The sequence below is a fragment of the Cetorhinus maximus genome, chromosome 12 (assembly GCF_964194155.1).
Source record: "Cetorhinus maximus chromosome 12, sCetMax3.hap1.1, whole genome shotgun sequence".
Classification (NCBI taxonomy): Eukaryota; Metazoa; Chordata; class Chondrichthyes; order Lamniformes; family Cetorhinidae; genus Cetorhinus; species Cetorhinus maximus.
The window spans coordinates 115,962,248-115,975,389 of record NC_135890.1 but is presented as its reverse complement, the minus strand read 5'-3'; the positions used below and the strand labels follow the sequence as shown (position 1 = coordinate 115,975,389).

The window sequence follows — 13,142 nt, the reverse complement described above, 5'->3', positions numbered from 1 at the left end:
TGTGTTCTACAGATTTCAACTTTCTCTTTGCCCTGCTGCCCACTAGGATGGGCGACAGATTTTCCACACAGATGGATTTCTTTTTTGTCTGTGGATTGTGCTCGAACCCAAACTGGCGAGCATGACATGAACAGAAGTTGTACAGCGAGCATGATACTCCTTTTGAACCCCACCCTTGGTGCATTGGTTTTGCGCGCACTTCCCAAAAAGAAACAAACCTGCATTTACATAATAACCTTACCTCTCAGAAATGTCCCAAATTTCTTCACTTAAGATAAGTTACTTTGAATGGCAGTTAGTGTTTAGATTTGTATTTTGGAAAATAGGAGATTGGTATCACCTGATACAATTTGAATTCAGAATGTTTTCTATTGATTTTGATGGCACCTTTTATTGGCCACCTGCAGCTTAAAGTCATAGAGATTTTCAGTACTTGAGGCCATTTGGACCATCCTTTTGCTAGAGCGGTTCAAAACTAAAATAATGTTGACCTGTTGTGTCTCCATAGGTTTTCATCTGAGCCTTTAAATGTTTGTCTGCTTTACCCTTAAAAGATGCAACGGCTGCTGCCTCAACCACTCCTGTAGCAAAACAGTCTATGCTCCAGCAACTCTCCTCGTTTTCTTACTTACTGTTTTTAAATTTGTGACTTTGCCACTGAACTTCCCAGCTATTATTCACTCTATCTAAACCCTTTATAATTTTAAAAAAACCTCCATTAAATCTCCTCCTAGCCTTGCCTGCTCTAGATAAAATAATCCCAGTATCTGATGTCTCTCACTGTGACTATATTCCCATATCTTGGTGGATTGACGCTCGATGATTTCTGTGGCTTTAATATCTTTTCTGTAATGGGGCACTTAGCTGCTGCTTAACCCCCGCTGCCTCACCTGGCTAGATGTACAGTTAGACAAGGTGGCTTTCTCTTAGCTGGATACTGCTGCTGAAAACAACTCTGGCTAAACACAGTAAGCTGCCTAACATGCCTATATTTTCCTCCTCAAATATTTAGTACTTTTATCCAGCGCTTGAGAAATTATTAAATTCAGCTGCCCCCCCACCCCCAAAATCCTGGGAAGACTTACCCCAGAAAACGCACTCTTGTTTGTACTTGCTGCAGAAATTGGCCTGTGGCTGGTACGGGGTGCGTTTCTGTAGAATGTTCTTGGAGCCCTGCCAGGAGAGGGAGGCAATTCCAGCTGCAGCTACTTTGCAAATCACAGACATATTCAAAATATTACTGTAAGCTGCTGGCCCACCAAACATTTTTTTTTTTTAAATGAGCATTGGCCTTCAGTTTTATATATATATTTTAAAAAAAATCATTGTCTCTGCTCCAAGTTTTTTTTTCGCACCATTATGCCAGTTGGCATAACCATGAATAGCACTTACTCCTATAGTTTTCATTTTCATTTGTTACCTCTATTAACCTGCCGTTTGCTTTTCAATATATTCTAGATGGGATATGTAAGGGAGTACATCTTGTGCGCAGCAGCTAAGTCACAGCTTTTAGGTCACCAATTTATTTGGAACATGAAAACCAATATATACACAGATGAAGAAGGCAGTCATAAGGACCGTAAGTATTTAGGCTGTCATACCATATACCCTTATTCCTGCTATGATAGTGACGTGCTTCAATTCCTTCTGCTTGTGCTTGTGATTTGAAAAAAAAAATTCTGGAGTTGTGAGCCAGTATTTATTACCTATCCCTAGTTTCCCTTGAGAAGGTGGGAATGAGCTTTTCGTGATTGAACTGTTGTACCCACATGGAAATCCATGTTTTAAAAAAAAGGATGCTGAAATGTTTGCTTGCTAAATGACAAGTTTTGTTTTCCTATACAGACTGAATGGGAGACTAGCAGGGCCTTTTGTTATAATCTCCGTAGAGGATGATAACTTTTTAAAAAGAAATTCGAACTTCCAGTGACTGACTGAAAAGATCACACAACAAGATTGCAAGTTTTAAGACTTTTACTGTAACAAATGAACTAATAACAACAATAACTAAACACTATTTCAATCGGTAAATCACACCCTAAATTGTAGAAAAGTTTCCCATTAACGTCTAAAACAACTGAAAATCCCCCTCCACAGTTATACTTTACTCTGTCCCTTAAGTGGACACTTCCAGGAACCAATCCAAGGTGATTCTTTGCTCCCAGTGGTTTGCTTCCTTTCTTTTCCTTACCCATCCAGGTAACTCCTAATCCCAGAACTGATTTTCACTATGACTGACAAATTGGAGATCCTTCCTTCTAGCCAAAGCTAATCAAATCTTCCAGCCTCGTTTAAATTCTCACAAAAAATAGGTGGGAAGGCATGTTATGATGAGGACATAAGAAATCTGCAAGGGAATAGGAAAAGGTTGAGTGAGTGGGCAAAAAACTTGGCTGATGGAGTTTGATGTAGGCAAGTGTGAGGTCATGCACTTTGGTCGGAAGAATAAAAAGGCACACTATTATTTAAATGGAGAGAGACTCCAAAAAAGTGCAGCACAGAGGGATCTGGGTGTTTTTGTGCATGAAACACAAAAAGTTAGCATGCAGGTGCAGCAAGTAATTAAGAAGGCAGGTGGAATCTTGGCCTGTATTGCTAGGGGCTTGAAGTTTAAAAACAGGGAAATCTTGTTACAACTGCACAGAGTGTTGGTGAGGCCGCACCTGGAGTACTATGTACAGTTTTTGTCCCCGTATTTAAGAAAGGATATCTGGCATTGGAGGCAGTTCAAATGAGATTCGCTAGGCTGATTCCTGGAGTGAAGGGGTTGACCTATCAAGAAAGGTTTTAGGCCTTTATTAGAGTTTAGAAGAATGAGGTCTTATTGAAACATACAAGATTCTGAGGGGGCTTGACAGGGTAGATGTTGAGAAGATATTTCCACTAGTGGGGAATTTCGAACTAGGGGACATAGTTACGGAACAAGGGGGCACTCATTTAAGACTGAGATGTGAAGGATTTCTTCTCTGAGGGTAGTGAATGTCTGGAATTCTCTACCCCAGAGAGTTGTGAGGCTAGATCACTGAAAGTATTTAAAGAAGAGGTAGATAGATTTTTGAAATACTGGGGAGTTGAGGGCTATGAGGAGCTGGCACGCAAGAGGAGTTGAAGCTTGGGGCAGATCAGTCATGATCTTACTGAATGGCAGGACATGCTTGAGGGGCCGAATGGCTTACTCCTGCTCCTACTTCTTACGAGCTCAGTCTCTTCAATCTGAGTGCAAGCTCCCACCTGCATTTTGCATGGTGACTGACAGGGCCAGCATTTTCTTTGCTTAAGGCACAGGGCTAGCTGCCTCAATCTTTCTCTTTTTATCTCTCTCTCTCTCTTCTGTCTCTCTCTCCCCCGCCTCCCCCAACTTCATTTTATCTTTGAATTAACTAGACAGTTTAAAGTATAAGCATTTACAAAACTTGACATTCCTAACACATAGACTGGCAGCCTATCCACTGTCAGCACAACTGCCCTGGTCATTGTTTAACGGTGTGAAAAATCTGGCACCTTTTTACAAGTAAAACAACCTGTGCTCCCCTTTAACTTTTAACAACCAAGCCACCCAAGCTTATTGCTGGGCAAAATTCAGAACAGGTTACATGACCCCCTTTGTACCTCCATTTTACCCTAAATCAGAGACACAGTGCCAAAACTTATTGACCTTATAAATTTCATATTTGTATAGCCATTATTCATTAAAGGGTTCAAATCCCCAGTGCTGCTTAGTAAAACGAGCCCCTGGAGTAAAGGCCAGGGGAAGAGCAGCGAGTGACATACTTCATGCCCTGTGATGTGTTGCTTCAAATACCCAAATAGTTTTACAATGTCGCGTCAGTCAAAAGCTGAAGTTCTGTCTTGTCACCTTGATGGTACAGGTCCTGATCTTTTATCAAGATTTGTTTTGAATTATCTTTTATGTTAAGTCACTTTAGTAAGAATTTGTTAATCTAGAATAGTGTGAAAAGTTTGATGCTGTCTAGTGACATATTGATATTTGTGCACTTGCACTCAGTTAATATCTCAAATACACTGCATAGTCTGTTGACCAAAAAAGACTGCATTCATTATTATGCAAAAGCTTCTTGCCTAATGCGAATTTATGGAGATGTTAAAACTTCAAGGGCGCAACATCAGTTGATTAGACCATTGACTTAAGTTAAAAGGTGAAGTGTAAAGGGGGAAATTTGCATTTTTAAATAAACCATTCAAAAAAATGGGTGAAATATTACACCTAGCCAGAAGAAGCCAAACAATGCATTTACTTTTTCTAAAGTTTACTAACAAAATTGGTGTTATGAGAGGGTTTATTGTTAGAAGAGGTAAAGTTCAAAAAACCTAGTGGTACAATGAGAATTTGCATTCAAAGAATGTATAAAGGAAGAGAATGCTGTTGGTAAAAGGTAGAGGGATTCTAAGATCTAAAGCCTCCAGCCTGTAAACCTCAAGCCACTGTCTGCAAGGACCCAGAGCTGAAAAAAAGCTCATTTTGAATGCGACTGTCCACGGTGTGCTTTGCCAGAGGTCTGTTTAAATCTGTGTTTTACTGTTGCCTTAACGAAGATGTAACTGAGAGTCAGATTAATTAGGGGATTTTTTAGAAGTTATTATCATAGTCATTTGTAGACATATATATGTGCTTGCAATCTTTTAATTAATAAATTTTTAATTTAGTTTTATAAAAACCTCTTGAGTCTCGGTGGTCTTATTATAACTGAATTCAAAGTCTGCATCTTGAAACATACAAATTGCAAAAATTGGTTATGACAGTTGTTTCAAGCTCCCTCTGGGATTTGAACAACTCAGCATTTGCCATCGGCTGTGTCATAATAGGCACAAAGATGCAAAGTAATGTGAATTATTTCAATCTGCAAAAAATATACAGTCATATAGCTGAATGGGCATAGGCTGTCGCTGGACCAACTTGTTGTGGAGTAGAATAGCAGAATATGAGACTCCATGAATGATTACCTGCATGATAACTTTCTGCAGTCTCCATTATACTGTCTGGGCGTGGTCGTAAAATGAAGACAAAATGCCTCTAATAGCATTTGAAAATGAGAGGGTGTGTTCTGCACAGGCCATTCTCACAGCCTGTGGGCAAGCTGAAGAATGGTGTTTGACAGCAACTTGGGAAGAATTGTTGGCTGCTTTTTTTTATATAACTGTGAATGGATGTACAATCCCACCAGATCCAAGGGAGGGGAGAGATCAAAAACAAAAGAACAATAGGAATGGTTTTATATTTGTTCAGTATACCTTACCTTGCTGCTACCTCACTAACTGGTAATTCTGATCTAGCTTCAGGTTGGAACAAGCAACATTTGAATGCTGCATTGACAGATCTCTCAATGTAAAAGCAACTGGATGTTTATTGTGTGTTTTGTTGGCAGCTGATATTGGCGAATTACTTGAGCAACTGATAGAAGAGATCACTGGTTCACTATCAGGCCCAGCTAAGGACTTCTACCAGCGAGAGTATGACTTCTTCAGCAAGATCACTAATGTTTCTGCTATCATCAAGTAAGGTGGCATCCTGTCAAAAAACCCTCGTAATTAGAGTTTGCAATTGGTGTCATGAATGTTGTATTGCCATTCAAAAGCTCCACAAAGATTATTGAAATTTTTATATCCACATTTTACTTTGTGTCCATCAATCAAGAGAGGTCAAGGAACTTGCTTGAGGGTATACATAAGACTCTGCAAAGAAAATGGACAGGGAAGGACATGCAAGTTCACTGTGTGCATGGATACCACATTAATGTTGCAGTGACACTGTCGTACAGTACTGTTTGCTCAAGTTCTGCCAGGGTTTGAGGGGTTGCAAATCAGTCTCCCGTTTACCCCGCCCCCTCCCCTTCCCCCTACCAGCAGCCTGGGAAACCCTACCTCTGATCAGTTTCTCAAGAACTCCAATTTTTGCCTCTTGAGTGTCTCTGACTTCGATTGCTTCACCATTGGTGGCTGTGCTTTCAGCTGCTTATGCCAGAAGCTCTGGAGTTCCATCCCTAAACCTCTCCACCTCTCTTTCCTCCTTTTAAGATGCTCCTTAAAACTTACTTTGATCAAGCTTTTGATCATCTGCCCTAATATCTCTTGATAGTCTTCCATGTCAAATTTTGATAGCGCTTCTGTGAAGCGCCTTGGGATGTTTTACTGCGTTAAAGGCTCTAAATAAATATAAGCTGTTGTTTTGAATTTAATTATCAAAGCTGCCTTATTTAAATTGGAGAGTCATCTAAAGTTTTTGAGGAGATGTAGTCAATTTATATTAAAGAAAAAACCATTGCATGAGAAATACTATTTGTTTCATAGTTGAGTTCAACAATTGCAAACTTTTATGGTCTACCAGCGAAGTAGGGTGAGAGGTGGATCATGTGGAGCACAAAGATGAGCACAGACCAGCTGGACTGAATCACCTGTTTCCATACTGTGCATTCTGTGCAATGTAAATTGAAAAAGCATTCTCTGTTCGATTTATAGAGAATCTATAGAGAGAGGCCAATGTCCTACACGCCTCTCACCTCTGCTCTATGGATGAATGCGCTTGGCTGCTGTTGAAAACATAAGATTTGCGTTGGTACTGTTGCTGAATAGAGTGCCAGGTGCCTGCCACTGATGCTGTGCTAACAGCGGAAGCAGATCTTAAGCTCACTTGATCTACACCCACGGTTCTTTAAAGCAGGTGTCGCTAATTATTCTTGTTTTTTTACAATTTCTCAGTATTTTTGGTGACCTGAATATTTGTGATGAGCCTAATAGTTAGCTCTTCAAAGCTTGCAGTTGAGCCAGCAAATAATGTAAAACCATAGCAAAACTTTTCTTCAAGCTACACGAGGGCCCCGATAACGCAGCAAGGTTTATTCAGTGAGTAAATGAGCCGTGTAGACCAGAATCACCACACCACACCCCGCCCCAAGTTCATCTCCTGTCTGTCCACTGTTCCATTGGCATAAAGACATGAATCTCAACTTGCAAGTCCTGTTCACTTATCACCCCTCTGCTCACTGACCTACATTGGTTCCTGGTCCAGCAACACCTCGATTTTAAAATTCTCAACCTTGTTTTCAAATCCGTGCATGGTCGTGCCCCTCCCTATCTCTAACTTAGTCCAGCCCTACAGCCATCTGTGATTAACTCTCTTTATTTCAGCCATTATTTTTGATCTGTCAGCACATTCCAGCAGCCCCTCTTTGTGAGCTAAATTTTATTGGTCAAATACGTGTGTTGAGGAATTGGGAAAATTTGCCTAAAGTTTTCCACTGACCCACTCTGCTGCACATTCACGCTACAGATAATGGCACGAAATTGGGACTTTGCGTCTTACTGACAACAGAGGGAGTGGTGTGAGAGCGCCTGAAAGAGGTGGCCTCACTCCACCTTACCTTTTAGCCTTGGCACCTGATTTACACTGTAGTTGTGCAGGAATGTGAAGCTAAGGGTGTTATGCTAAAACTAAACTTGCAATGTGAATGCACCATGAGCTGTTCTATTGATGCAGTCTTGAGCAATAGCAGAGCAGCAGCTTCAAAGGAGTTTTCCTAGGAAATGTTGACCAGCGAAGAGCCTCCCCAAACAGACCTCTTAAAATTACATGCGCCGTTCCAGTTATGTTATAATCATGTTATACACTGTAGGCTGTGTGTCGCCGGAAACGTGGATCATTAGAAATCTGATTATAGATAAATGATGTGCACCAGGTCCTATCGGAAAAAGTAGTTTGCAGAAATACTGAGAATACTGTCTCTTACTTCTTTAGGCCATATCCTAAAGGTGACGAAAGGAAAAAAGCTTGTCTGAAGGCCTTATCTGAGGTTAAAGTGCAGCCTGGTAAGAGAAACTGACAATTCTCATGTTATTTCTAGCATCTCAAATAGCAGTGTGGTATCAGTGCTCCTTTTGTAACTGTTTCCCTATCTTAAAAGATTGGTTGTTGGCAATTGGGGAGTCTTTACGCTGGAAGACTCCATTGTGTTCCTCATTTATTTTTCATATTAAATAAAGATATAATAATTAGAAGAAGACCACCAAAGCATGGCCCTGTTTTCTTTTGGTTACAGGTTGTTACCTTCCCAGTAATCCAGAAGCTATTGTCTTGGACATTGACTACAAGTCAGGAACTCCCATGCAAAGGTGCATTTGATTTGACTCTTAGGACACCGGTCAGCCACCCGTTTAAACACTGGTGCAGTAGATGACTTTTTAGTTGAATAATTAATACTTTATGAAATGCCTTAATTGCTCTTTAATTTCTGTCATTTCTTCCTAAAGAGTGGCTGGGAAAGTCTGCACTGTAACCATTACATTAGCTTTAAAATACCCTGTTCCATGCCATTTAAATCCTTTATATAAACGTGCACGTGTTTGTGTTTGCTTCTTGTCACACAGCGCTGCAAAAGCTCCCTACTTGGCAAAGTTTAAAGTAAAACGGTGCGGAGTATCAGAGCTGGAAAGGGAAGGTCAGTAAAGCCATTTGTACTTTGGGCATTGCACTTTTCACTCTTTGTAAAATCTGCTCACAATAAAGATTTCTTAATCTACCCCAGTTACTAAGTCCAGATTTTTAAAAATTTCATGTACAGGACATGGGCGTCGCTGGCTAGACCAGCATTTATTGCCCATCCCTAATTGCCTTGAGAAGGTGGTGGTGAGCTGCCTTCTTGAACCGCTGTAGTCTGCATGGTGTAGGTACATCCACCGTGCTGTTAGGGAGGGAATTCCAGGATTTTGACCCAGCGACAGTGAAGGATGATCATGAGATAAAGCAAGAGGGCCCATAGAGAAACAATATTGCATTTGCTTTGCTGTTGATAGCTTAGAAATGGTTTATCAGAATAATGCGGCACAAAGGAGGCTATTCAGCCCATCATGCCAATGCTGACTCTTTAAAGAGCTCTCCGGTTTTCGTTTATATCTGCAAAATTCATCTTTAAAAACTTTTATAACCAATCAATTACAAAGAGCCATTTGAGATCTTTGCGCAATTGAAGCGGATTCAACTTTTAAAAATAATAATCGGCACATTGAAACTGGGCATCAGCTCCACCCGAGCCAATAAACTCAGTGCAATGCTTGCCATATCACTTAACAGTCCCGATTCACAGAAATGAAGGCTGAAAAGTATTTGAGAGTTATTCACAGGGCTCTATTCAAAACTAAAGTCTCTCCATCTTTTGCTTAGCCTGTAATGCCATCTCTCAATCCTTATGAACATACAGATAAGGGGCAGGAGTAGGCCCCTTGAGCCTATTTCGCTTAAAACCTTCTCTACTTCCCTAGTTACGCAATTTGCAAGAAAGCTCATCCCAGCATGGTTCAGGTGTAGACCAACCCAATGGTACAGCTTCCATTTTCCCCAGCTCTGGTGCCAGTGCTCCATGAACCGGAACCCATTTCCCCCACACCGGTGTTTGAGCCACGCATTCATCTCTCTAATCTTATTTTCACTATGCCAATTTCACATGGCTCAGGTAATAACCCAGAGATTATTACCTTTTAGGATCTGCTTAATTTGGTGCCTGGCTCCTCGTACTGATCATGCAGCTCCATAATAGGGGATGGAATGTTAGCATGCAGGTGACTCAGGCCACTCTTGCCCCCACTATCCAGTAGCTAATTTCAATAGTAGCACCTCTCAGTTGGGGTATTATTCCTAACGTGGAGGAATCGGAAGAGTTGGATAACACGCAGCCCAGCTATTCCCCCAATTTTGTATTGTTTTTAAATCAATGAGTTGTACTTTCATAGCAGTTCATGTTTCGCACAAATGTCTCCAAACCCCTCATAGTTAATGAACTGCTTTGAAGTTCAGTGACTGTTAACAAGGCAGCCATTTTCAGATCCCTCAGACGACAAGATCATCCTTTAGATGGCGTTGGTTGAGGGAAGAATGCTTGCCAGGAGACTGGGAGAGTTTCTGAATGTTCTTTGAGGGATATCAGAAACAGAGTAATGCTAGAGTCCAGGATATGACCTGAACGACAGTGGCTATGACATTGAGCATTCACTCAATGCTGCATTGCACTTGTAACCTATTATCTGCACAAATCATTGAACTGTGTTGCTTTTATTTGTTGATTGTTGGGGCGGTGGGGGAGGGTGGGTGTTGCAGGGAGAGAGAAAATGTGCCTTTAATAGGTTTTATTTAAAAGAAAGATCTCATTTCAAATGCAGATATTCCTCAAATTTTAATTGTCCCTGATATTGAGTTGGTGTTAACACCAGTGATGATTACAGTTAAATGGATCTAAGCAGCACTGATTTAAGTTTGAACTTCACAGTAATGATGAAATTAAGTATTTTGCAACTTGGTCGGTGTTTGAGATTACAAAATATTATAACCTAAGGGATTGGTGTGTTTTAATACTAGCTGATTTGACAGAGCTTACAATCACACCCTGTCCTTTCCCTGCCTGATCCTCTGCTCCCTATTGAATGTTTTTGAGGCGTTTCCAACATTAAATGCACTATATTGCTTGAGTTCCCATAGTAACTATAACTAAACATTAGTGTAACCTATTATGCCCTAAATACTCATGGTACTTAAGATCATAAGAATGTCAGGAGTAGGCTATTAGGCCTGTCGAGCCAGCTCTACCATTCAGTAAGATCATGGCTGATCTAATTGTGGCCTCAACTCCACTTTCATGCCCACTTCCCTATAACCATTTACTCCTTTGTAGTTCAAAAATCTATCTAACTCAATTGAGTATATTCAATGACCCAGCCTCCGCTGCACTCTGTGGAAGAGAATTCCAAAGATTAACGACCCTCTGTGAGAAGAAATTCCTCCTCATCTCTATGTTTAATGGGATACCCCTTATTTTTAAACTGTGCCCCCCTGGTCCTGGATTCCCCAATGAGGGGAAACATCCTCTCAGCATCTACCCAGTCAAGCCCCCCCCCCACCCAGAATGTTATATGTTTCAATAAAATCACCTCTCATTCTTCTAAACTCCAGTGAGTATAGGCCCAACCTGCTCAACCTTGCCTCGTAAGACAGCCCCTTCATCCCAGGAATCAGCCTAGTGAACTTTCTCTGAACTGCTTCCAATGCAATTACTTACTTGTTGCCCGTGATACAAAAAGAACAACAACCTGCAATTGGACAGAGTTTTTTAATGTTGTAAAACATCCCAAAGCCACTTCGTAGCAGCATAATCAGACAAATTTGACACCAAGCCAAATATGGAGGTGTTGGGGCAGATGAACAAAACCTGCTCAAAGAGGTAGGTTTTAAGGAGCGTCTTAAAGGAGGAGAAAGAGGTGGAGGGGTTTAATGAGGGAATTTCAGTTAGGGGCCTAAACAACTGAAGACACGGCTGCCAATGGCGGGTCAAAAGTAGTGGGAGATGCATAAGTTTCCAAAATTGGAGGAAAGTTGTGAGAAATGGAGGAGTTTTAAAAATATTTTTGGCAAATATTGTGTTGTTCTGTGAAGAAGGGGGTTTGTGTGTGTGTGATTTAATTAAGCTGGGCAGAGATTAATAGCAGACAGGTTGTCTGGGGAGTTTAAAACATGAAAAGGACAGAGGTGTTAAGTTTGAGGCACAAGTGAATAGGTTAGATCTACCATTTGCATTTTTAGATAAGTTGAGAGTTCTTTGAATATCAAAGGGATGTCAAGAAACATGTTTGCATCTTGCAGGAGTTCCATAGGTAGAAAGAAGTGGGGATATTATATTTTATTGACCCAAAAGCAAAGACAAAATAGAGACATGAAAGGTTTTATATTTGGAAGGGTTTGGGTTTCAAAGAGGTGTGAGGACAATGGAATCTGAGATGAAAGAGCGAAAAATAGTAATTTAGAGTTGCCGTGGAGGGCTTAAGGTAGCTGTTTGAGTTGCAGTTTGAGCTGTTAAACTGGAGCTGTGAGATGTAGCAGTTGGAGCTATAGCTGGAGTTCTGGGCTGGGAGAAGATGCAAGTTCAACCATCCTGTCAAGCCAGAAAAGTCTTGGGCTGCAACAAGCAGTTTTGTTCTAAAGTTTGGATTTACACAGCAGAGTGGGAGAGAGTTAAGAGGCCATGTGGTATGCCTCTATTAAAGCTACAGCAGTTTGCCTTGGGTACTATTACTGGATTTTTTTTTTGTTAAACATCTATAAGAGAATGTTGGCTGGGAGGTGTTTAATTGTGGCTCTGTCCAAGTGGAGAGTTTTTTTGGCGGGGGGGAATGTTTTGTAAGACTAAGTTTAACTGTGTAATCTTGTGTGCTTAAGTTTTCTTTTATTCTTGTTTATAAAACTTTTAATTTTTAAAATCCCAAACATGTTACTGGACTTGTTGCTGAGATCAGTATTAATTCTTCTCATTTTCAGAATATAAAATAAAAGGATATGGCCCGTAAGCCAAGTTTCCCCTGGAAATTGGTTTGCACAGCGATTAACGTCGGCTGTGGTCATAACAAAGTGGAGTTCTTGGAGAGTTGAGGATTGTAGGAGGTTACTGATATGTAGAGGGGTGGGGCCATGGAGAGATTTGAACACAAGGATGAGAATTTTAAATTTGAGCTGTTGTTGGACTGGGAGCCAATGTAGGTCAGTGATTACAGGGATAATGGATAAACGAGACTTGGTGCAGAAGAGCTCAGGTTTATAGAGGGTGGAAGGTCGGCCATAAGAGCTTTGATCTGAAGGTTGGAGTTTCAGCAGTGGATGGACTAAGGCAACGCAGAGATGGGCAAGATTACATTGATGGAAGTGGGCAGCGTTGGGAATGTAGAGGCTTTGTGGTTGGAAGCTCAGCTTAGGGTCAAACAAGATGCCAAGGTTGCGAACTGTCTGGTTGAGCCTCAGACAGTGGCCTGGGGGCATTGTCATATGCAGTAAGTCAATGTGAGACCTAAGTGAGATAATTTAGCACATTCACAGGTATATCAGTGGTTGATTTGGTCGGGATGGAGGGCTAGTTTGGCCCTACAGTTAATCTCAGTTTCTCTGGACTAGAAAGGAGAAACAAGAAATTGGATTCCTCCTCTTGATGTGCTATCCAAACACTTTGAGTGAGGCTTTTGTCTGTAAATATTGGATGAGTGCCATATTAGCTGGTCTCTGTTGCATTCCGAAGTTGATTGGCCAGTACACACTTAGTCTAAAGGCTGGTGACCCTGTTGAGGTAGCTCGGTGGCTGAGCTGCCAGAGCCTGTGGGAA

General features: G+C 41.0%; 1 protein-coding gene across 2 annotated transcripts in view; it reads left to right on the top strand.

Annotated features, from left to right (window-relative positions):
• pi4kab (phosphatidylinositol 4-kinase, catalytic, alpha b) overlaps positions 1-13,142 on the top strand; it is a 147,733-nt gene that overhangs the window by 120,270 nt on the left and 14,321 nt on the right. For both annotated transcript variants that reach the window (XM_078554470.1, XM_078554469.1), the window contains 5 exons: positions 1,459-1,579; positions 5,385-5,514; positions 7,751-7,821; positions 8,052-8,124; positions 8,380-8,450. In XM_078554470.1, coding sequence (XP_078410596.1) covers positions 1,459-1,579; positions 5,385-5,514; positions 7,751-7,821; positions 8,052-8,124; positions 8,380-8,450 — 466 coding nt within the window. The remainder of the gene's footprint in view (positions 1-1,458; positions 1,580-5,384; positions 5,515-7,750; positions 7,822-8,051; positions 8,125-8,379; positions 8,451-13,142) is intronic.